Source organism: Drosophila grimshawi, unplaced genomic scaffold, assembly GCF_018153295.1.
Source record: "Drosophila grimshawi isolate 15287-2541.00 unplaced genomic scaffold, ASM1815329v1 contig_1369, whole genome shotgun sequence".
In the NCBI taxonomy this organism is placed as follows: domain Eukaryota; kingdom Metazoa; phylum Arthropoda; class Insecta; order Diptera; family Drosophilidae; genus Drosophila; species Drosophila grimshawi.
This window is the reverse complement of record NW_025062891.1, coordinates 5,023,427-5,049,239: the sequence shown is the minus strand read 5'-3', so window position 1 is coordinate 5,049,239 and position 25,813 is coordinate 5,023,427. Positions and strand designations below refer to the sequence as shown.

The 25,813-nt window shown below is 37.9% G+C and overlaps 1 protein-coding gene across 2 annotated transcripts in view; it reads right to left on the bottom strand.

The window, feature by feature from the left end:
* The window catches only part of LOC6560657 (FK506-binding protein 5), a 58,105-nt gene that overhangs the window by 3,508 nt on the left and 28,784 nt on the right, over window positions 1–25,813 (bottom strand). Inside the window, exons 3-6 of one of the 2 annotated variants that reach the window (XM_032734451.2) lie at window positions 22,187–22,349; window positions 15,809–15,877; window positions 2,472–2,524; window positions 786–855 (exon numbers count right to left, since the gene is read on the bottom strand). In XM_032734451.2, the coding sequence (XP_032590342.1) occupies window positions 786–855; window positions 2,472–2,524; window positions 15,809–15,877; window positions 22,187–22,349 (355 nt within the window). The remainder of the gene's footprint in view (window positions 1–785; window positions 856–2,471; window positions 2,525–15,808; window positions 15,878–22,186; window positions 22,350–25,813) is intronic. The other variant, XM_001987419.3, reaches the window with a different exon arrangement.

Here is a 25,813-nt window from a genome sequence, read left to right as displayed (position 1 = left end):
TTCTTAAAAATGAATTTATGCGTTTATTTATGACTTCGTTGAGACTTCTGCGTCTTCGACAGCAGCGACTAACACCAGCCCCCAGCCCCCAGTCCCCTGTCCCATTTCCCCACTCTCAGACTCCCCCAGTGCTGATTTTTGACTCCAACTCCAGCAGAGAATTTCAACGCCAACTTTTGACTCGAATCCGACTGAAAACTCTTTGCCGCAGTGCAAATTGTTTTTTCTTTGTTTTCACATACTGCGAGGTGGGTTCAACAAGTTTGGCATAATGTTCGAAATTATTTACAATTGTAAAGAATTTTAATTGATTTTAATTTAATTGAGCATTCAGCATGGATATAATCATCCGCATAATCTATAAGCGCTGATACAAAAAAGGCCAAAAATGTACAAAAAAGAAACAATTTTTAGCCATGCGAAAAAAAGTATAAAATCAGAAATACTTTTTTCTATTGCTGAGAAATATATATCTCGATAAAAGAAATTATTTCTATAAATATAGCAATTCAACCCTTGTTTTTTTTTTTAAATATCAAAGTTATGGAAAAATGTTCACTCGTATCAAGAATTACGAGTTTAGAAAGACACAACTTTTGAGTTAAATCCAAATTGGAACTGCTAAAATTCCACTTTACTCTAGATTTAATAATAATCTCATGCATATAATATACGTAGTGATGATTATCTTAGTTTAAGTGCCACCCTCGCAGCCCGTTAAGCAGCACCTTATTACAAAATAGGAAATCCAAATTGTGAATAAATGTTGATATTGTAGGACATACCTGGAGTGCCTTGTGATCCCGGCATGTTTGCAGTTGCTTTCGTTCTTTGGATTTCATAATGCGATTCATGCTGAGGACGAATGTGAAGAGTTAAAAAAAATAAAGAGCAAAAACAAAATAAATATAAAATAAATGCTGTGTTTGGAAACGATTGCTAAAGTGTGTGGTGTGTGAAACAGCTGTGATTTGGAAAAGTGCGTGTGGCTTACCAAAAATACTTTTGACCAACGGAAACTGAACCACAAATGCCAAAAAAGTAAACCCTAAGCGTGAATTTGAATTGGCGTAATTACGTTTGTTGGCCTGGACACAAACCACAGTCGACTGATTGATGGCTTCTCGCGCGGAGCATGCTTCTAATGGCCAATACTCGCTGTGGGCCCAGTCGACTGCAAATAAATACTTCCTGCCTCCCTGCCTGGTTGCCTAGGCTGGCCTGCTGCGGCTTTCCAAGCCATTCGCTTTGGTCGGCTGGGCTGACGACGCTGCTCAGTAATTTGGAAAATTGCATTCAGTGCCGTTAACTTGGCTTTCTACAGAGAACATGGCCCAGGCAACATTTTGCTTCTTTTTTTTTTTTGTTTTTGAGTGCGTAATGGCGCTTGGACTATTTGGACTGGCTTCTGGGCAGGCAGTCAGCCTTGGCTGCAAGTTGAAGGCGTTCTCAGTCACGAGTTGCGAGTATGAAAAATATATTCACGTCCACTTTTCTGGCTAAAAGCAGCGCGAAAAACGAACTATTTTTCAAATTGCATAATTATGTGGCGCAAAGAATCTGAAAAGCGGAAAATCTACAAACTATGTATATACATTTTCCTGAATTACAATTTACTTTAACTAATGGAATGCATAAAACATAAGTCGCTGGCCAAAAGCTCGTAAATATTTGAAACCAGTGCCAAGAAAACATATCATTTGCATTATTCTGCTTTGTGTGCATAAATACTCTTCTTACTGCTACAATCTGTGGCATGGCATTGTTTATTATACCCTTTTTGTGGGTATTTTTATGTTGTTTTCAAATTTGCAAGGCATCGAAGGAGACGTCTTTGTATAAAACAATTTATTTAAAAATATTTCCTAGTTTCTGTGCGAGCGGATTAGCTTCTTCTGGTGTAATTCTGTCCGCTCAACACTCAAATATATGTATTTACTTTCTATCTCTATCAGCAGATATTGCAATGCTCCACTTTAGCTGGAATGAATTCAAGAGGTTTGAGATAAGAATATATAATAGAGAGATAAGAACTACACCTATAATTCCAGACGGAAAGCAACGATTACTTCAAAAGTAGTTTAAACAAGAGTGCAACAAATATTTCCTGGTGTGTTGTAACTTAAATAAACTAACAAATTGGCACTCTAATTGGGTCGAAACGAGGGGAGAGCTAAGTGTTTGCTATATCTTTCATTATGCCTGCATTTATTTTAAATACCCAATCTAGGGCATTGTAACTTAATTGGAGTTCAATTTAAAAAATTGCTAAAATAGTGTCTAAAAAAACTAGCAATGGAAAATTAAAGAATTAGCTGTAATGACTTTGTTATTTTAGATAGATCTGATAAGTAAATGGAAATAAATGGGATGACGTGCAATAAGCAATGTATTTTGTCCACACACACACACGCACACACACACACACACACTCGTGTACTTTTGATAAATAAATATAATTTGTCACTTACTTCTCAATTTGCTCGCGCAATTCCTTCTCGAACGTTGGCGACCCGCATTGGCTCTGAAAAAAGTGCATGAAAGCAAAAGAAAAGAATATAAAAAATGAAAAATTCGTGTGGGGAACGTATAAAAAAGAGATGAGTATTAAACGAAATGCGAAAGAAATTAAACACAATAAATTAGTGCACTTGGTCGATGATTAAGAACGACAATTTAATTGCCCGATATCACAGTGGCAATCAACGCCGCCGACAGCTGATGGAGGAGTGACAAAAAACTGACTAAACAAGCGGATGGGAGGGGGGGGGGGGGGGGTGTGTGGGGGCAGCTGTGTTTTTTGTGAGGGTAGCTAGGTTAACTGAAATTGTTTAGAGGAGAGCGAGGTGTGCGACGAGAGTGAGAGATATGGCGAGTGAGAAGCTTTATATGGCATAGAAAAACTTCAATTCGAGAATGCGGAACACTAAACTAAGCAGAGTAGTATGGAAGTGGCATAGAGGTAGGTAGAGAGAGCAGAGTGTAGACTCTGTTGCATGCAACAATAAATCAGCAGAGTCAACAACCGACACGGTACACAACAGCAGCAGCAACGATTCCCGGCAACAACCCGACTCGACTCTCAAGTCCAGCTGCTGTTTTGGCGTGAAATGTAATCGATAAAAAGTTACATCACGACAATTTCATCTATGTAACGTGACGACAGCCAACACACACACACACACACACACACACACACACACACACACAGATACACCGCTAGACATATACAACTAGAGATACTTTGATCCAAGTAGCAGACCCCAGGCAAGCACTTGTAATAAATCGTTTTGGTTTAGCGCAAACATAATGAATGACGAACAAGCTTCAAGTGTAAATAAAACTGAGCACTTTATGCACGAGATCTAAACTGAGATTAGCTATTAGATATATTTATGTACATTTATAATAATCACGACTTTATAAACAGCTTGACAATTACTGCTTCATCACTTCCCTGTGAGTCACACAGCATTTTCAGACTTCAACTGCTGCTGTCTCAGAAAATATTTCGAAGCTGAAGTAAATAGAAATATTTGATAAATGCTTGAAAACGGAATTCTTGGGTATGGACAATGCTGCAAGACTTTCATTGTTATCTCGAGGGCTGAGAGTGCGTTGAATTTCAATAAAACTACAAAAGCAGCACAAATATGCATAGAAACATTTCACAGAACGCTTTCATCTGCAGTCAGCGAATAAAAAGCAAACAGAACGTGAGGAATGCTTACGGAATTAACAATAAAAGGGCTTGATTTGACTGGACTTTTGCATATTCTGTGCCCAGAATTCTATTCAATAGTCTGACTTAAAAATTTGGAACATGTAAGTCAGGATTTATTAATGAACCTACTGTGATATATTGTAGTAAAATAATTGAAGCTTTCACAACAAAAAAACTGAAATTGTAAAGTAACACTCAAAGCTTAAATATTTTTCTAGTTATTAGAAAAATTCTAAATATACAAAAATACCTTCTTCAAATTGAAAAGGCTTCTCTCCTATTTTGTTGAAATGTATTTCTAAATTATAGAAAATATTTCTAAAAGTAAGTTAAGTCTTTCGTTTCTAACTCAATGAAGCATACTTGGAAAATATATAGCTAAAATATGCAAAATGTTTGCTTTAATATTCTAGGGAAACACCGATCAAAGTAATAGAAGAAAATGTTCTCCTTCTATGCCCTTCAAAGCTTATTATTATTTATTATTATTTCTTAACACGAGCAGTCATTATTAACAACGAATGTCGGTCAAAATAATAGTTGTGAAGCTTTCTTAGCTTGACCTGGAGCAAAATAATATTTCAAAAGACTAGATATGGGAAGAATCGATCTGAAAATAAGTGAGGCAAATAGATTATTGAGAATTTGCATTTTATGAAGCTGGAGTTCTATTATTTTGACCGCAGCTGTACAAAGCGAAAGCAAAATGAGAAACTACATGATATACCCTATGTTTTTCAAAGACGCCTCGTCTAATGCTCATCAAGAATGCATAGCTAAATTGTACTTTGAAAGATGGCAAACTGTTTACACACAAGTGGAACACACACACACACACACACATGCATACACATATGTATTTATGTATATATATATATATTATAAAAAAAAACATTGTATACCCTATGTTTTCAGCTGCTGCGCTCAAAACGATAATAAAAACGCAGCAGCACGCGCTAATTTAATGCCAGCAAGCAAACAACTGGCAGATCCCTCCCCCTCCCTACCTCCCTCTGCACCATCCTCCCGCCACCCTATCCACCCGCAATAAGGCTCTGGGAAGCTCCAACTGAATTACAAATATATGCAATAATTTTTATTAATTCGCCCCAACATCAGGCAAGCATAATACAATATTAAAATGCCGCCGTCGACGTCAAAAAATAAATGTGGATAGCGCGGAGAGGGGGACGCAGACTGGCAGAGGGGAACAGCAGGCAGCAGACGTCGACGTCGTCGTCGTCGTCGTCATCATCTTTGTCGTGACGTTGAGAGCCAGCAGAGAAATCAGGCGCCAAATGAGTAAGGCCTGCTGTGGCAGACTGATTGCCGTCTCATGGCGGCAGACAAGTGCTGCGCGGGGTGGGAGGGGGGAGCAGGGGCAGGGGGTAAATAAGAGAGGAGGAGTGTGAGTGGAATCTGGGCGCCACTTGTGCCACAGTGGCAGTGTGGCAGTGGCAGTGGCAGTGGCAGTGGCAGTGGCAGTGGCACAGAATGATGAACGTGTTAATAAAATTATAGGCCCAAACAAGGGGGGGATGGGATTCCAACATGGTACGAGCCCCCAACACCCGCCGCCCCTTCCCCAAAAAAATGCTATTTTGGGCAAGTGGTGCGGCTGCCAGCAGCTGTTGACTACTGACTGCACCCACAAACAGCAGCAACATCAAAAACAACAACAGCAACAACAAAAAGAACAGCAACAAAAATCTTGTGCCAAACATTCACAAGCCAAGCCCATAAGAGAGAGATAGTCGAGTGTGTTAGACTAGGTGATACCCTGTAGTCAGTTCTATAAATATTTATTTCTATCCTAATTGCAAAAATATATTATAAAACAAATTCAATATTTATGCCTCTAAAATATTTATTTTATTAAAGTTTATTTCTAAGATATGTATGATATCGTCTGATAAAATTAAAATATAATGGTATATAACTAAATATTAAATTAAAACTTCAGATGAAGAAAAGAAACAAAATAATAGAATATATGGCAACATATATAAATTAAATTCATTTCGCATTTATAATTTTAAAAATAACAACCAAAGTTGTTAGTAAATATTTATCAATATTTTTGTAGCTTTGTAACCTACAATGGAAATTTCGGCTTTACATAACTTTAAAATACCCTTCTTACCCATGTCTAATGTGTACAGGGCATAAGGAGGCACACATAAATATTCATTGTGAATTCTTGGTCATAAAAGGCGAGTCGAGAGCAGGCTGAGTAGAATGGATCGCTAGTGGGGCAAGCAGTTGGGGTAGCCAGTTTGGTAGCCAGCTTGGCCAAGCAGCCCATTGATAAAGTTATAAAATCGAACTGGACTTTGTGCATATTAATTAAGGCCTAAACCCAAAAGCCAAACACAATGCTGGCCATATTCCCAAAAAATTTCCATAAGTTTCAATTAGCTTGCGGCACGTTGCCAGGGGCACAAAAAACAAATTTATAAAAAGAAAAGATGATTTAAGGGTGCAGAAATTAACAAAACAAATCCCAGCAACATGTTGCACTCGTGTCGTGCCAAAACAATCAATGGGGTAGTGCGGAGTGGGCTCTGGGAGGCACATAAAAAATGCGTTAGAGGGTTGCAGCACGAGTGGATCACAGACCCATTTGCACCCGCAACCGTGAGCTGTAACTGTAATCCCCTGGACAAGCCGAGCAACCCCAGCTCACCAGCAGCACCAGGGGGAGTTTATTAGAATGAGGAGGGGCAAGGGGGGTATGTTGCCTTCTTGCTTGATTGGAGATCCATGGTGTCGTACATTTCAACTGATAGATTCCCATTGGTTGAGTGTGGGATTCTTTACAGCAATTTTTGAACATGCTTATTATTAATTAACATGCAGCTTGAGCAGCGGGTGGTAAAAAGTGTAGACTGCATATAAAGGGGGACAAATTTGAGTCAGTCAGTCAAAACTAGCTTGTGAATAAGTGAATATGTCAGTCTTATACAAGTAATGCCTCCGTATAAGAGATAGGCGGAAACCGTAAAATATTCTCTTTGTATCAGCTGGCCTTAAAATATTTTCAAATATAAATTAAAGTATAATTTTGAAAATAAATGTGCATTAACATTTAGTTGTGGAAGATTCATATACAATTACACTGATCTATAAAAGTTTGTATCAAATTAAAATTAAAAAGGAAGAGAGGACAAATTCCTTGATTTAAAAATTATTAAAATATTAATTTATTTTGGCACATTTATTTGTCTCCAAATTTTATTTAACTACCTTGTGACTATCGCAATAAAATAAAATAAATAAATAAATACAGAATTAAATGTTAGTAAATCATTTCATTCTGAACAAGCTTAAATTCATTTTGAATATTTTAAAGAGATTTGTGCTGGGTATTTTTTTTGCAAAAGCCTCGCCAAACATTCAAACAAATTGATTTCAGTTTGAAGCTGGCTAAAGGAATTTCAATGGACTTCTTCTCTTCTCAACCCCACGAAAATGCTGAACACAGGACGTAATTGTGCTCTGCTAAAAAGGATGCGAAAAACTTATTCAATTTATTAGGGAAATCTTACCATTTCAATAGTTCAATACGACAATATATCAATGAGCAGCTTAATGTTGTTTATCTGTGTGCTGTAATTTGTGCAAAGTTCTATGCTTTTTTGTTGTTTGCTTGTGGGAGAAGCACCAATAAGGGCGTAAAAATAACAAGCGGTCAAAAGGCACAGCCACAATTACAGCAACAGCAACCGGTCGATGTGTGTGTGTATGTTATAATGTAAAGTTAGGGGGACAGACAACGGCACAAAGGCGATAGCGCAATCGGAGCTGGGGGCCACAAACAGACGACCAAATAAGCCGGTGTTGCTTTTGCCTCGGGCGCTGTCCCCAAGCGTCATAATGTTTGCGGCACAACAAACACACACCACATAAAAAATGGAACCCCAAAATAAAAAGCGTAACTTAAATTAGAGGTAGAAGTTATAATTTCTATGGGAAAAGTAGAAAAAATAAAAATAAGCGTAACAGACGGCGCGACCAAAGCAAACTGATGGCCAGACAGCTGGCGGAGCACTGAAAACGGGTAAGCGGGCAGCACAAAACAACCCTCGCCGTGAAAACGCCGAGAGAGAGAGAGAGAGAGAGCTGAGAGCAACAGTCGTCGAATTCGCCGCAAGCATGGCAAGCGGCGAGTGTTACGCAGCTGCTTCTGCTGCACCGCTCCCCTACTCCACCCACAAGCAGTCAGATCACCATCATCAGCTGAGAACGGCTTTAGTCTGCCAGGCAGGCGGTCGCTTTGCTGCCCAGCCCTGCTCTGCCCTGCCCAGCCCTACCCATCGATTGCAACGGTTGGTTTTTGATGTATTGCTTTGGCAACGAATTGGCTGTTTTTAATTTAATGAACCGCGACGGGCAGCAGAACATCAAAACGCTGAGAGCCGGCGACGGTGTGGGAAACGGAACTCAACTTGCAAGAGTCAGAGTTGGAAGAGATAACAACATCAACAACAACACAATTCTGTCCGAAAAAAAGCAAACATGTTGCAGATGTGCCAAGCAGGGTTGACAGCACAGTTTCTATCGGGGGGTGATCTACATATATACAATATAGACTGCCTCAAAGTTCTTGGCAAACACTAAACGTCACTTCAGTTGGACGGTATTACTCCCTTACAATTCGCGAAAAATTAATTGCATTGCACTTTTTTGTCAAGGGGTTTTTTATTTGCTTCCCTTCGAAATAATACATAGGTCTTGTATATAGTATATATGTACATATATAGTGTGGTGGTAGTTTTCGCATTCATATTTCGGCTGGTTTGAGTGGGCGTATGAATCATCAGTCGTTAATAAAAAACAGCCAAGGTCTTGAGGGTCAAATGAAAGGTACGAGAACGTAGAAGAATAATACTCGTATATAGAAATAAGCATGCATGTATAATGCGGATATAGGGTGGATTTGGACGTTAATGCATGTGCAACAATATTATGAAAAGAGCTTCAACTCTAAGCTTGTTGGCAGCAGCTCCGACCTACCCTAAAACATTCTGAGCATTATAAATGTTTTTTTGTTTCGATTTTGTTGATAGACTCACAAACTGTTTGTGAGTATTCATAGAAATCACCGAATTTATTTATCTGTTAATCCTATGTAAGCCACATATTTTTTTTAACTATGTGATGAAAGGGATGTGATTTTGCCTTACCTTTATTTAGATATTTTATTCTACGAGTTTTTTTTTGTTTTAAATAATGTTTCATTAGATTTATTTCGGGCAAAATTGTTTGGAAATTATATTGTTTTATTTGAAATTTGTAAAAACTTGTTAAAAACTATATTTTAATAGTTTAATCCTCTAGAATAATAAATAAATATAGATATCAATTTCTGTAACTTTTACAACACTAAACCGATTAAAACGCAAACGACAATTTTGAACACTGTTTGATTTGTTATTTAAATTGATAAATTTCATGTTTTTAATATTTGTTCTTCTCTGCCTTTCTCTGATATTCGCATTCAATTAAGTTAATGTAGCAACAGTTGTTTTCAAAATTGAATTATACAATACATTTAGTCTTCAACTAATTGCCCCTTAAGTGCATTCTGTTAGGGTCTGTAGACACGCTCCGCCTCCCTCTTACCCACTTCTTGATGCGAGAACTAAGAATATTTAATTGGGCAAGGAGCGCGTTGTTAAAGTTGTTGTCGACTTGAGTCGCCACCATTCAATCACTCCATGGGACGTCCGCTTTGGCCTTGAGCAGAAAGATTTTACTGGAGTTTAGATGCGATGTGGATGTGAATATTCGCTGTGGGATGTAGATGTGAGTGTCGTCGTTCGCTGGCGGCGCTTTCATTTCCAAGTGAGTGAGCCATCAAAACGTTTGTGACAAAAAATTATTAGCAATTCCAAAGTAGCGACGATGGTGAAGATGCTGTTGATGAACTTGCTCATAATGACGATGTTGTGCTGGTAATAAGAAGTGCTCATGTAGCGACTTCCTTTGCGTCTCCTCCCCACACGAAAGCTCCTCTTGCAGGCGACCAAGTGCCACTCGAGTCAACGTCGACAATCAGTTCTGGTTGGGGTGGGCTGGGGAGCGAACACAAGTGAACCCAAGTGTGCCCGCCCAGCGACCCGGGTCTGTCGCTCAGTCTGTCATTCTGTCGCCTTGACACTGACATTTTGATATTCTTTTCAATTCTCCTTCTCCACTCCAAGCTGAATGCAACTGAGCTTATTAAGGCGCAGAATTTCAATGGGCACTGGCCAGCAGTATGGGGGGATTTGTGTGGTGTGGGGATTTGGGGCGTTTGCTGCATTGGAATTAAAAATTGAGCACGTGCTGGTGTCGAAACTTGGTTATGTTGCCAACTCACAATACTGTAAGTGAAGGCGTGGCTGCAACGCGTGCCACAGCATAAAATACAAGTCCAAGGCTGAAATCGCCAGCTTTAAGATGGCATCTAATAAATTGGCTGACAAATTTTGGCTTAAGCGTTTTTTTTATTATATATTATATTGTCACGAAATGTGTTACGCATTGTAGAAGATATCGGCGAGCCCATAAATTATATATGTGTATATATCCTTGTTGGGGAAATTAAATGAAGCCAACAAACAGAATGAATTTAAAAAGTTATCTTGATGAATCCTAAAAGATATACAGGTGCTCCGATAAATACACAGATAAAAAAGATAGCTGGATAGATGTATGATATATGATATATATATGCACTCTGGAAATTATATTTTTTTATAAATTTTAACATATTAGATACTATGGAATTAAGAAAGGAAAAATCCGGGTATTTAGAATAAAAAAGATTCTGGTTAATAAATATACTTGATGAATATTAAGATTAATTCCATTTGCTGCCAAAAGTATGACAATTTTCAAAGCTTCAGGCTTCTTTTTTTCTGGGTGTTCTGAGTTGAAATGTATCTATGTTGCGTTTGTTGTGCCAAAGATTAATATTCTTTTTTTTTAAACATTTTTCATCCTTTAGTCGCCTTCATTAGCAAATGGCCAATATTTGGCACTGGGATAAAAGGGGGGAAAAAGGGTCGTTTGCATTTTCCGCTTGCTCGGCTTGTTGATTTATCACTGATGAAAAGTAAACAGCAAACAAACAAACAAACAAACATACAAATTCGAGTCGCTTTTTTTGACACTCATTTGGGTGTTGTTTGCTGCTGCTGTTGAATTTATATATATATATATATATATATACATATATGTATATATTTCTTTGTGCCGTTGCAGCATTTCTGAATTCATAGCTAAATATTTGAGCGATTTCCATGTCGCTACTCATTCATGCCCATTGTACGGAAGGGATTAAATGTCACATGAAACACTTTGGCAACTTTGATGCACAGTTCTCCATGCCCCGTCCCAGTCACAGTCTCTGTCCCTGTCCCTGTCCCGGATCAGCTGCTGTAACAAAATAGCCAAATCCAACAGCAGCTGTCAGCAATTTGAGTAGGGTAAAGAGCTTGAGCTGCCTGTGCCACATCAAGTGGCCGACTCGACTCGAACTCAAAGACTGGAGTTGCAAACTTGCAAGTTGTCTATGGAAACGATACACCAAACTCAAGCTGAGTATCTCCTCCAGTAACAATGGAGATCACAATGCGTTTGATTTCAATGCAATAACAAAAACACAAAAAAGATGGGAGGAGAAAAAATCACTTGAAACTCAGCTGCGGGTCAAAGTTTGAGGTCAGCTTAGAAGCAACGAGATATATTGACAGTTCTCCAATCAATACAATTACTTAAATCTGTATGTTGTGCAACTAAAAGAAAAGATTTATGTGGAACTAAGCTCAGGGATTAGACATGTGAGCTTACTTTGCAATTCAAAATAAGTGGGAATACTCTGACACCAGTCGATAACAGGTGGCACGGAACCTCTTTGTGGCTGTGTGTGAGGTGGCAGTGGCTGGGTGTGCCTCGAAAGTAGATACAAGTTTTCTAGGTTATTGCGAGCAGAGCGTGGAGTGAAGATGTTCCTAGTTATCGGGAGATATAGGCTAAGGCGATTTTTGGGGCTGGGGTGGATTTTCTCTGGTTTCTTAAGATGTTACTAGCAATATACCTTTCCAAGTTCAAATTATGTGAGATATATAGTTCTATCGATTTATACCATATAAATGGCTTTGGCTTTTTTTATGACTATCTATTTTCAGCAATCTACCAACCTCATCCTAGTGGAGTTAATACCCCGTCGATTTAAGAACACATTCAAAAATGAATTGAATAAATGCAATCAATTTATGAACTCTCTTTATATTGGTTCTATATTTGTATCTTAGTCATATCACTCCGAAACCGTTCCTAATTGAGATTTAGTCAAGCTTTGACTGTAAACCTTTTGATTAAAAACTCTTAATTACGCTTATGTAATTACTAAAGCTATATTCACAATACTTTAGTTTTTTATTTTTAATATATTTATACAGTGACTTTAGTTATTAAATGTTGTTCTATGAATATCAGCTGAGATTGCATTTTTTCTTCTTGATTGATTTTGGTCGACATTAAACAAATAAATAATTTAAAATGCTCAACAAAGATAACATAACTTATTATACAGATAATGCAAATAAATCAATTCTTTTTTATTCAGATGATTTAGATGTACCTATTTATATAATTTATTATCTTTAATTTCAGACCTAATTGAATAGTTCTTAAATGGCCAACAAGTTCTGCAATCAATGAAAAATATCAATGTATAATTTGCAATACAATTTGGCTTTGTTCAGCATACACAATATTAATAATCAATAAATCATTATTGTATCGAAACAAATTTGAGTTTGTGGCCAACGGTTTGTGGTTTGTGCAGTCAATTGATAATGTGCATTAGATATATATGCAGTAATATATATATATATATACATTTATGTATGTATGTATGCAGTCAACTAGCTGTAATCAGATGCGAATCAATTACATTTCATTTCGTATAGAAGTAATGCGAGTACTCGCACAAAGTGCCCAGAAATCCCTCCCTATATGAAAACTGTGCAACTTGCCCAAATTAGAAACAGATGACGATGATGATGATTATGATGACGATGATGACGATGATTAGATGATGCTGATAAGGAGGCATGGCGAATCATAAGATGGATATTCATTGAATCGTGCCATTTATTGCATGCCACATGGCCATGCAGCCAAAGATGTCTTGGATTCGGTTTCGGTCTCGGTTTCGCTTACAGCGCCTCAACGTTTTGCAACATTCACACTTTTGGGCTTACTTGTCATTGCTGCCACAAGCTACAACTCCTCCTCCACCTCCTTCGCATGTTGTTATTGTTGTTGTTGTCGAGCCAGTGATATGCCAATAACAATAAAGCACACACCCAGCGGGCGTGCCACAGTCAGAAGGCAGCAGGCCAGAGGCAGGAGGCAAAAGCGTCTAAGTGAAACCAAAGGACAGTGCCACTGGTAAGTTGGGAAAGGTGGAGGGGGGCGGGGCGTTTGCTCCGGAGTTTGGCAGCAAACATAGTTAATCGTTATTTACAGACAGATAAAGTGCAGAAATATTGTCGAGCAGCAGACGTCGAGGAAACGGTAGCTCATGTATCTCATGCGACCACCAAATGTCGAAGTCGAACCAAAAAAAAATGAGAAAAATAAGAAGAGATTTGTTTTTTTGGGGGTGTCGAAGTTGAGATGCTCTAGCAGACAACAGGTAAGCTATATTATACATTCATTATATTAGACTGTTGCTGAAAAGTTGCTGTCAATATGCTAAAAGTAAAAAAAGCTGGCAACTGCTGAGTTTTCATTTGAACAAGAGTTGAGTTATTTATGCGAATAAAGCTAGTAAATTTTAAATTTTGTTGATTTTTTTTCAGCAAGAGTTGAATTTTTGTGCGACAGATCCTATGATAGCCATAGGGTATAATTTACTTTATATAAAAATAGCACAATAGGTCTAATAACGACCACTTTACTTTATAATTAATTTCTAACACGTTTGGAACAAAATTGGCTTGTACAAAGAATTTATATATTGAAACAAACAGCATTATTTAAAAAAATGCACATACATTTTTAAATATAATTTTTCATCGATTGTAGCTACAACTATTTAGTAAATCAATCTAAAATAAATAAACTTTATATTAAACATGTAGTTTAATTATTATAGTTTTGAAACTGGTCGGTCTGCCTGTTGATGCTAATCCAGAACATATTTGTATATAGTTTTCTGTGTACTCAAATGCTTGGCAATTTCATAATACCCATTGCAAGGGCATACAATACGAAGAATGCGCATACGGCGAAAGTAATCGGATTCCCATGCATGAGCCCAAAAGTCGGAGGCGGAGGCTGGGGCTGTGGCAGAAGCAGTTGCGGAGGCAGAGGCAGAGGCTGAGAGCTTGGAGCAGCGATAACGAGCTGGGGCGAGAAGCAGACAAACTGCAAGCCGCAAGGCAGTCAGGGCAAAGCTGGCGGGGGGCGGGCCATTGCCAAGGCTCGTAAATTTGCGCTTTTGCGCCAGGCCAAAAAGCAGAGAATAGAACATTTAGCCAAGGCAGTAAGAGCCACGCCCCGCACCCGCCCATTCCTCGCCCTTGTCCATGCATTGCTACTTGCCAGTTTTTGTCTCCGCCGCTTCCTGTGGCCGGGCGTCAGCAATTTCGTTGCGGAAATCCATTGGCCAGGAGCAGAAGCAGCAGCAACAGCATCCGTAATGTTTTGAGCCCATTTTTTTCTTCTTTTTTTTTTCTGTTTGGCCCACACGCTGCGCCTTTTCACACCATAAACTCAGCTGTGCGTTTAACTCGTTGCCCATTTATTTTGGCTACTACGTTGGGTAGCCAAATTCTTCGAGTCTGTTATCAAATTCAATTACCTAAAGCCGGAAATGCGTATGCCTAGGCCATAAAACTGGCAGCAGCAACTACAGCTACCCACCCGCCCCCTCACCAACCCAAGAAGATGCCTCAAGATGAGCCATTTAGATAGAGATTTTTTCTCGAGTTTCATGCTGCACAAAGGTGTTAAGCAAGTCGTTCTAGACCCATAAAAAAAAAATCAGAGAAATTATCTAGAATACAAGACTAGAAGTTACCCATTATCCTATAATACATTTGACAAAATTAAGAAAAAGAAAATAATTTGGAGCATATAAAAATAAAATAGAAAAAATTGATTGAAAAAGAAAATACTTAATCTTTGATCTGTGATTTAAGAGAACGAATTCAGATTCGTATAGTTTTCGACAATTTACCCAAATAAATAGTAGACTTGGTTCCACATTTTCCCTTGCTTTTTAAATATGAAAGATGCAATTCATATTCTCTGAAAAATTCGAAAGTTCAAAATTTTCCACCACCAAAACTTGGTTCAAACTGAAACGATTCTTTTATATTTAAATAAAAACTGTTGTTAGAGTTCAACACATAATTTTTGTTCGATATTCACGCGAAATAATTGAATACATTTGTTACTGCACATTTGCACAATTTCATCATAAATCTTAACCGATTTTCCACGCCTACAGGGTATACAATAAAAGCAAGGCTTAAATAAGCGACAACTCAACTTGGCAGTGGTAATACCAAAAGATTAAGAGGCTGACCCAAATTCAGAGCCAGAGACTGTAGTTAAGAGTCAGTTGCCTTGTTTTGATAATTTAATTTTTGGCAGCATGTAATTAAAGATTGTAAGTTTTAATTACTGGTCCCAAGCCGAGTCGACCTTGCTGTTACCAGCAATTGTTGTTCGTTTCACTGTGTGGCATATGCAAAGCATGCCCCAGCCCACAGTTGACCACATAAACCACAGAGCTCAAACGAGCGCAAGCGAAACGCCAACAATACGATTAATGACACCACATGGTCAAAACTTGAAAATAGTGCTCCAATGCAGAATTGACCCTTTCGACATCCCCAAAAATATAATGTCCAGTAACCGCACAGGAAATTAAAATTTGGTACCACCAAATGCAAAAGATGTGTATATTGCTGACAATATCCGTTGTGTGAGGGCTGCTTGCTGCGGATGTGTTTGGGGGTGTTGATTGTTCGGGGGTATGGTCTTTAGGACTATTCGTATTTTGGGAATACTCACTTTGTGGAACTGCTCCTGCAAACGCAGCAGAGTGCCTTCAACCTCAATCAAGCGCTTTTCCAACAATGCCTGCAAAAACAACAAAAAGAAAAGACGCAAACTGAAGAACAAATGCATTTGGCTAAAATAGCTAATAATGGCTAAAATGCTACGATAACTGAGCAGATCACTTCCCCTTCCAACAACAGAAAGCTACAATTTATTTAGCGGTTGGTGCATAAGTATGTAACTGAATGTGCTAAAGTGGGTGTATGAGTGTGTGTGTGTGTGTATTGATAAATGACCAGTGAAACCAAGGCGGCGTATGCGTAATAAGCAGATGTTAACAATAACCAAAGATTATATTTGTTTGAAAAATATCAACACAGAGTATAAGTTTTAAATACATGTCAAAATATTTGCAGTTTTAAAATCAAGCTTAAATATGTAAATATATATCCAATATAACGTGTTCATTTTTTAATAATTAATATTATTATAATAGTTAATATTTCCTTTCCTCTTTTAAGTCTGAAGAAATAATACAAATCGAGTTATTATATAAGCCATATATATGCTATCACAAATCTATTCAAATTCTTAAATAATTTAATACATTTTCTTAATACAATTCTTAACTTTTAAATACTAAAAATACTTTATTAAATAATTTAACACATTTAATATGCCAAAACTGCAGAATAAAATATATTTTATATAATTTAGCAGCAACACAAAATCTATTCAAATTATTTTCTTAAAGACTTTTGTAGATTTAATACACAATGATTTGTACGGCAACATTGTAGCATAAAATATAAAATAAATTAGACTGTCAGCATCAAGAAATCTTTTCAATTCTATTCTTATGAGAAAAAGCAAAAATATATATTCTTATGAGAAATTAACTTTTAAATATTTTATTAGATTTAATTAAGCTAAATGCCAAACTTTCAGCATAAGATATATATTAAAATAACTATATATTATCTGACAGCAACTGAAAATTAACTATGTAAATAACCATTTGCCGACTCGTCATTAAAATGCTGTTAACTTATCAGACGTTAGCAGATTTCGACATTTCATTGACACCAGCTTGAGATAACGTACATTAATTTAACTACTACGTCAACTAGCATTAGCTTTAATTGGAACATGAGAAAAAATAAATAGATATTTTGTAATATATCAAAAAAGAAGAAAAAAATACCGCTGTTTTGACTTGAAAAAGGTGCCGACTGAAATGTGAAGCGATTTAAATTAATTTACGAGCTTGTGATTGCTCAAATGGCTTCAAGGTGCACAAATACCAAATCAGTGAGTTTATTTAAGCTGGTTTTGCTCTTTTTCTTTTCTGATTTGACCAAAATGCACAACAATAAAGTTGCTTAATCCGCACGCGATGCAAACGAGGAGTGAGCAGGAATAGAGAGAGAGAGAGAGAGACAGTGGGTGGGGGGAGGAAGGGGTGCCGAGGCCTGGCAGCAATTTGGTTGCAGGTGTGCACGACCAATAATTCACCCAAGAGTGGCATGCAACAAACTGTGGCACGAACAAAGAAATCACTTGCCGCACCAAGCCCCACAAAAGTAAAAGAGCTTAAAAAAAACAGATCTTTTGTGAGGCGGTCGATCTATGAATTTGGTGTTGGTAGCAACTAAAAAGCACAATGGATCCGCATATAAAAAAAATACTTGCATATATGGCTCGAAGTTGGCTCGTGGGCGTTGCGCGGTAAGCAGGAAGTGGGAATGACAGTTTCATAATTGGACTTGAAGTTAAAGATATGTACTGGGCATATATGCTTCTTACTTTAGTGACATAGGCAGCTGACTAACCCAACACTTTAGTCTAGACTCAGGCGCTTGACAAAGTTGCTTCGACAAATTTAAATGGAATCGTAAAAACAAATGCTAAAAACAACGACAGAAAAACCAGTGAGAGAGAGAGGGAGAAACAGAAGGAGAGGGAGGGAGAGACACCCGACAATCTGGCGGATCGTAAAAACATTTTTCTTTAACACTAAAAATTAGTTGGGGAAGTTGTAAAAATTATATGGTTATAGCCCGAAAAACAAAAAGAACAATAATGGAAAAATTAATATTTATATTTTTCATATAGAGACATATTTATATTTAGATTTTTTGCGCAATTGACAAAGTGGTTTTTGTTGGCCACTTTTGGTGTTGAACAAATTAATAAGTGCCATAAGTAAATGCAGCTGTGTGTGTGTGTGTGTGTGTGTGTGTGTGTGTGTGTGTGTGTGTGTGTGTGTGTGTGTGTGATACTACTCTTAAGACTCACAAGGAGCCTGGCTATAAAAAATGAGCCATGATTTGTGGCAGGAAATTACACAGACGCCGAGTGGGTTAAGTGGAGTCCATTTTTTATTTACACCTCTATACATATATATCTATATCTAAATATATATATATATATATATATATATACATGCATGAGCAATGAGTTCGTTCTGTTACAAATGTGCTGCTTGATAAATACTAATGCGGGTCTAACCTATTTAGAATCCGCAAACTGTGTATGCTAAGTAATAATCTGCTGAGCAGAACAAGTTGGAAGTTGGTAGTCGACTCATTTATACCCTAACCAAAATCATTCATTCTAAGTAAAATCTATAAATCACATATACTACATCTTCCACCGTATTTTGAATATATATCAGAAAGAAAATCCATAAAATGGAATATATGACTTGAAGATACCCAGAAAAACTATCTCCAGCACTCTAAACATTTACGATTGTTCCAGATCTCAATTGCATTTCATAGAATATTAAAAAACATTTTTAAACGAATTTTGTGCTTTGAATTCCATATTTGACATCTTTATTATTTAAATGGATTCGAAGATGTGCAGAAAATACGAAATGATTAAAAGAGAATAAGAGCTAGAAGTCGGACAGAATATCTAACTTTCAGTAATTGGTTATGCCTCATATGGTATGCTAGGAAACAAATCACAGCTTATATATTAATTATTTATATAAAACTCGTGAATATTTATCAAACAAAGCAATGTAAACGTAATTTGAATAAATTAAAATGTAGACAAGGGGTTTGTTGAATTTCGTATATTTAATATTTACATACGAATACTATGATATATACATCTACAATTGGCTTTAGGAATCTGCGCTTAACTGCATAACATTTTTATACCCATTTTAAAAGATTTTAATGGCTACAGGGTATTAGAAAAATGCATGCATATATAACTCACTTTATTGATACGCACACACTCACATGTATATGGAAACATATACATACATGACAAAGACGAGAACGACTCCTGTATGCTGCGCATGTGCAACTGCAACTACAACTGCAACAGCGTCGGCAACAGCTGAGTGCAAGCGAAACCGAAACCAAATACGAAGCGAACCCAAGCGATGGGAAATAAATAAACAAACAAACACACACACAAAGGGTGAGGTGGAGTTGAGGATGGGGCTGGGAACGAAGTGCAAACGTTGCCACATAAATTGCACAACGTTCAATGAACTTTTTCAATCAGACGTCGCACAAAATGGAACTGCAACGGCAACTGCAACTGCAACCGCAGACGTAGAACGTGACTGGATTCTGACGATGACGAAACAACAGGGCGAGGATGCAGTGCAGCATCTGGAGGCAGTAGCAAACAGCAACCAGCAAGCAGCAGCTGCAGCAGCAACAGCAGCAACAGCAGCAGCCGCAGGTCTATTGTACATATGCGACGGCATAATCAAGATGCCATTTAGCGAATTTGCGAGCAGTCACCAGAGTTGTTGTGTGTGTGTGTGTGTGTGTGTGTGTGATTGAGTGGGTGTCCCCCTCTTTCTTTTGGTCCGAGAAAAGTGATGCTTGGTAATCGATACACGCATTGTTGCCCTCATGTCGTGCGGTCTGCGCCTCAAAAGCCTGTCAGCCAAAACAGCTGCACGCTTGGCTTGAAGAAGCTTCAATTAACCTCCAACTGCAACACAGACATAGACCGTGGAAGAGGGTGCGGGAGGGAAGCAGAGAATACAGCAGAGTTAGGCATTCAGAAGCTTATATACCCTTTAAGATAGGAGTCCAACTACTTACATCTAAATTGCAAAACATCACGTAACAAAATGTTTTTTAGTTTTGGAGGCTTTCAAACAAAAATATTTAAAAATATTAACTATGTAATCAAAGCGAAAAAAATAGCAAAATATTTATATAATTAATAAAAAATCGAAAAATGTACGGAATCTCAGACAACTAACACCAAAGTCATTGTTCAAGCTATAATTTGATAATAGTGCTATTTGTTCGGAAAAGTATTCTTCAATGCGTTACAAGCTTCACGACAAAAGTGCCAATATTCTTTACAAGTGTATAAAAAGAAAGAGACTGGTAGATTTTCTGGGAAACATTACAGCATCTCACTGCTAAGCATTTACATAGAAGATTCTTGCGCGCAGCTCGGATTCATTTGCAGCTGCTTATGGGCCGGGTCGAGCCGAGCCGAGACGGGCCTTGGTCATGTGGCTTTAGAATGGACGTGTCTTTGTGGCTGGCTGACTGGCTGCCCATAAATCAAGTGGACTCCACTGGCTGCGCGCCTGCGCCATACTTAGCGCTATTAAAGCGTCACGGAAGTCGCAACGTGATCGGTGAACGGCAGCCAGCAGCGTGGTAACGACTACGACTACGACTACGGCCATGGAACGCTCGTCCAACTTATGGGTATGCTCAGCAGAAACCAAGCACAGTCCAAGCACCAGTTAGCATGGGAAGTGCAGAGTAGAGTTTAAGCTCAAAACAAAACTAGCTCGAAAACTTCAAGCCATAATAGCGATTGCGGGAATTGTTTTGAATGCAACGCAAGTTGCGATGCTGATTCTGAATGAAGACTTTGAGCGGGGGAAAACCAGATTAAAGTCATACAATATTGTTATAAATTAATGGCAATTGCCCCTTCACCAGCCAGGAGCTTTATCTTATTTAAGAATTCTTCAATAAAATATGAAATATTAAATTATAAAAACGTTAAACAAGTAAATTAAAGCAAACATTCATAGAGCTCAAGGCCTTAGCTGCTATTGCTATTTAATAATGGCTAATTTGAAGTTTTAGACCATAACAATAAAAAATAATAATTGGTTCGGATGTCATCTTTAAAATGTTTGATTTACGATCTTGAATGATTGAGTAATATTTCTCCAATATCGCCGGAGGAATACGTCTCATTTTGAAATTATGATGTAAAGTTAGACATAGATGGAAGGGACCCAAAATGGTGTTACATACACTTAAGAACGTTTAGGACTAGGTTTAATATAAATATATAAAAGATACCAAGTCAAGCCAGTGGCATATTAATAATCGTAAACATCCAAAGCACAGTTGGCTTATCAGCAAAACTCTCAGCGAAATCAATCATCAATCATCTGTTTTAGTTTCCAAAGAATCAGAAATGTTATTAGCCAATTAGAAGATTAAAGATCAATTAAAATTTGGATTAAGACTAATCTTTCAAAGATGAAATAACGCCAAAACTCATTGAAAAAGACGATGAATGATAGCAATAGACATTACCGTAAGTACCTAAAACTAATAAACATTCTCAACGAAATCCACATCATTTAAGTAATTGATTGCTTAAAAATAACTCAGTTATAGTATCTTCAAATACGGAGATCACAGAACCCCACAGCTCTATTAGTAAAAGTTAAAATTGTTACAATGGTATCAATGTAAAGATCAACTCAAAAGGCATATACATCATTTCAACCTTGACTTCTTACTCCATTCAGATGGATTATCTCAGAAGCATTCTCACAAGATTTATTAGTCAGACACATGAAAGAGATAGACGCGCCGCAGTTTAAAAACTTTCGCGAAAAAGATCGCGATTCAGGTTGGTAACTTTAGCAGTGGGTTGTAACTGCATGTGAAGAGTGCATTCATTGGCTTCATTTAATTTCAGGACGGGGAGTTCATCAATCTCTGGGCCGCTGGCGTGATGTGTTTTGAATGGCACTCGTTAACGAGTTCAAGTGGCTCTCCTCCGAAGCCTCGACTGTGTGGGGTTCAAGAGGTGTTTGTTTCACAGGCTTTTTGCATGCCAAGTTTTTCTCACACGACACGCGAAAAACCTGCGCTTTTTTGCATTTCCCTTCGGGTGCGGGAAAGTGGCTTAAAATTGGGTCAAGCTACAGCTGTGTGAGTTATAGTTTGAGGGGGCTTTATAAAAATGGCAATGATGTGGTGGGGTTTATGGGCTACTCTAATAATATCTGTGTAATTGGATTGGGTCTGTTACCAAAGCACTATGTTTTTACCCAAGCAAGCGAAGGTGAACCAGCACCAAGGGGGGGTTTTGTTTTCTAGGGGTAACGAAGAGTTTATCTACTGCTGTACTCACCTTATCGCCGGCACGTTCCAAGGTCAGCGTTGGCTCATTCTCCAGCGAGCGCGCCTGATGCACCAACTGTATTTTGCCCTGTGAGATTTGTATATAGTTTGCCGGCGGCATTATATCATGCACATCGTCCTTGTCATCCTCATCGCCATCCTTCTCGTTTTGCCTGCAAAATAAAAAAATAGAAAAGAAAATATTGCGTTTGATTAATGACAAACAGCAACAGCCTTCAACAAGCTCATATACATTTTATTTCTTGTCATAACCAAAAACTGCAGCCGCTGTGTCTGCAGTGAAAACTGGCTCGACAAGTTTCAATAAAGCGTAGATCGTGTGGGCTGAAGATCGTATCAGCTATCGCGTAAAGCTACATAGCTGAAGTATTTCCCAATGCCCATAATCGGCACCGGGCACCCCCAAGAAGTGTCAAAATTATTGTATTGCCTTAGCTGGCCCAGCTGGCCAAAGCGACAAAGCTTTGTAGCCGCTAATCTGGAGCGAAGTGTTGCAATACACACAAATCTCCAAGTGCCAGAATTAAGGCACAACTTAATACACACATAGACACACACACACACACACACAGTCAATAATACTATCAAAATGCGCTGCACAGTGCTTCATAAGTGTATAAAAGTTGTGATGAAATCGAAAACTAACTGGGTGCAAATAGTTTAATCAACTAACTGGGTGCAATAGTTGGGAATTTCGACGTTCCAATAGACGAGTAACAGCAAAGTGAGCGTACACTCTACAAAAAATCATCTGAAATTGGAAAATATCCCTAAAAACTATAAGCAGTTCTTCAATTTAGAGATAATTCCTAAATATTCGAAAATAAATGTCTTAAATTAAAAAAGGATATTTATTGATTTTTCAGACATTTAATTCTTAAGAATAGAAAATATTTATAAAAAGTAGAAATGCATATCGACTTTAGAGACTGGGTAAATCAGTGGGAAGTCACTCAAATAAATAAATAAAATTAATAAAACTTTAATTTCGGAAATGAAAGAAATTTTACCTAGCTGAAGAATATTTTGAATATTCTTTGATATTATTACCCACAATTTCATAAATTGCAACTATGCATGAAAGTTGAATATGAATGCAGTTTGATATTAAGAAAACAACAACAATAACAAGAAATTTAGACCTTAATACCAGTGTGCCTGTGTTTCAATAAGAATGTAAGGCTTGCCAACAAGATAACGATTATTGCACCTACAAATAATCTGAATTTGAACTCCAGTGCGAGTTGTGAGCTGTGGTGTGAAATCAGAGACTACCACTGTGCCTTTGGCTCTGGCCCAATAAAAGTTGACAGCGTTGCCACCCTGTAGCAGAGTTGACGTGACCCAATATTGCCAACTAGCTGACAAAGATATCGATTATGGCCAGAGCACCTGCGAAATGCCCTGACAGGCGCAAGGAATATGCGTGCAATAGATAATACATATATCCTTAGCTTGCACTAGTTTGCATGTCAGACGAAAACTGTGGACAGTGGTTATAGCGTGCGCACATGTCGGCCATAACCCGATTGCTAACAACGGCAAACGGCAAACGGCAAACGGCAACAGCAACAACAATTTGCTCGTTATTTTCAAATTGAATTTGCGAGTTAAGTGCAAATAATTTGATAAAATTGGCACTTGAAGGCATTCGAGTGGGCAACAGCACACAAGCCACAGCTAACTCCAGCTTCAACGATTGTGGCCAAATTGTGCCTTCGAGTTGGCTGCGTGCACTCAAGCCAAGCCAAGCCACATGTTACACCAACTGCCTGGCAATCCAGTTTTTGGCCAACTCTAACGCTCAACTCTCTTTAGCGACCACCGCTGCAAACTAGAGTCAAATAAATGGACAGTTGAAAAATCTTACAAGCAAATCGCACAAAATGCTTCGTTTCGTTTCGTGTCCGGCTGTCCGGATAGTTGCATTTGCACTTGCTACACTAAGAAAAAAATAAATCACTGCGATACATAAGATTTTCTGATAAGAAGTTCTAAGAATTAAAAGAATGATTGTATAAGATTTTTTTTATTACAACTATGCAATTTTCAAAATAATTTTGGAACAATCGTGATAATTTTGACTTGGAAAATGAATTGCTATTCTATAAAATTTGGACTTGGAAAAATAGACTTAATTAATTCAATTATTTACAACTGAACCATAGATTATAAGAAGTGCTCCAATTTATGTAATCTTTTCCGTTTCGGCTTATACTAAAAAATTGGACACTCGCTAAAAAACTGAAAGCATTTTCGTTATCAAAAATGGGAAGACGGCTTTATACTTATTTTTATATATTTTTATGTTTAGTTATATTGCTTTGCTTATTTCCTTTTTTGCAGTGTAGCTACGCAGTGACCAAGTGGGCAGTGGTCAAAAACGTTGACTCGCGTCCAGTTTTTGTTTACTCACTTTGCTTCTCAAATGCTGATGCTGCTGCCCACGTGCCCAGTGCAGAATTTCTATGCGCCTTTGATTTATGATCATCAAATAAAGCAATCAAAATCAATTTAACTGTTATCAAGCTAGCCAATTATCAACTGGACTTTGCTTACGTGACTCATCATGTGCTGCCTGCCGCGCCACACATTTGTGGCAAACTTAATTAGTGCGGCGGCATCAATGCTGCCTCATCAATGCTAAAGTCAAAAAGGCCAACTAATGGCATTTCAGTGCTTTAATTAAAAGCCAACTAAACTGAACGACACATTGCATATGCAACTTATATATCCCCATCCTACCCCCAACCCCCACCCATACCCGCTATCCATCCCTCTGTCGTTTAATCAATTGACAGTGAAATAGCGTACGTCTTGCTAGGTGCATAGTGCAGACATTGCACTTCAGGAATCTAATTTAGCAGCCGTGACTCACACTCAATCTCCGGGCACGGAGCGGTTCGTTTGGTCGTTCCTTTTAAGGTGCAGTCAGTCCCCGGCACTCCACTCCGCCCGCTCCTGGAGGCAGACAACAGCCAAAGCATTTGCATTCCCATCAACTTTGCTTCCGTTGGCACATAAACAATAAAGAATGCACACACTACGCATACACTATTATAATGATGTGTGTGTGTTTGTGTATGTGCACATACATATGTGTATCTGTATAATGCTGAAAGAGCATGATTGACTCTTGCACATCCGCACTTGGTTCCAGTTTTGGGTTCATTAAAGTTTAAGTAAAGAATAAATAGTATTCGATTATGACAAATATTGGATTTTATATTGAAAAGATACAATTAAATTTTATTTATTTATTAATCAACTTTGAATATTTTCCTGGAAGTTACTATAGGATGAATGGATTATGCTAAACTGGTGAAACATTAGCAGACCGAGGTCTTTGAGAAAAAGTGGAGTATAAAGGTATTTGGTCAGTCGCTATCAAGCAAAATGTTTTTATTTAAAATATAAATGGCTAATAAAAATGACGCCCCAAACCAAATTAATATGCCTTAAATTCGTCATTTGGTAAGGGTAGCATGCCACATACACTGACACACATAAGTATGCAAACAAGCACAAATAAATGGAATAAATATATGGAACTATATATATTTCAGCTTGCTGCTGTTATCGTTGAATGTTGCACATTCGTCAAGCGTGCAATAAT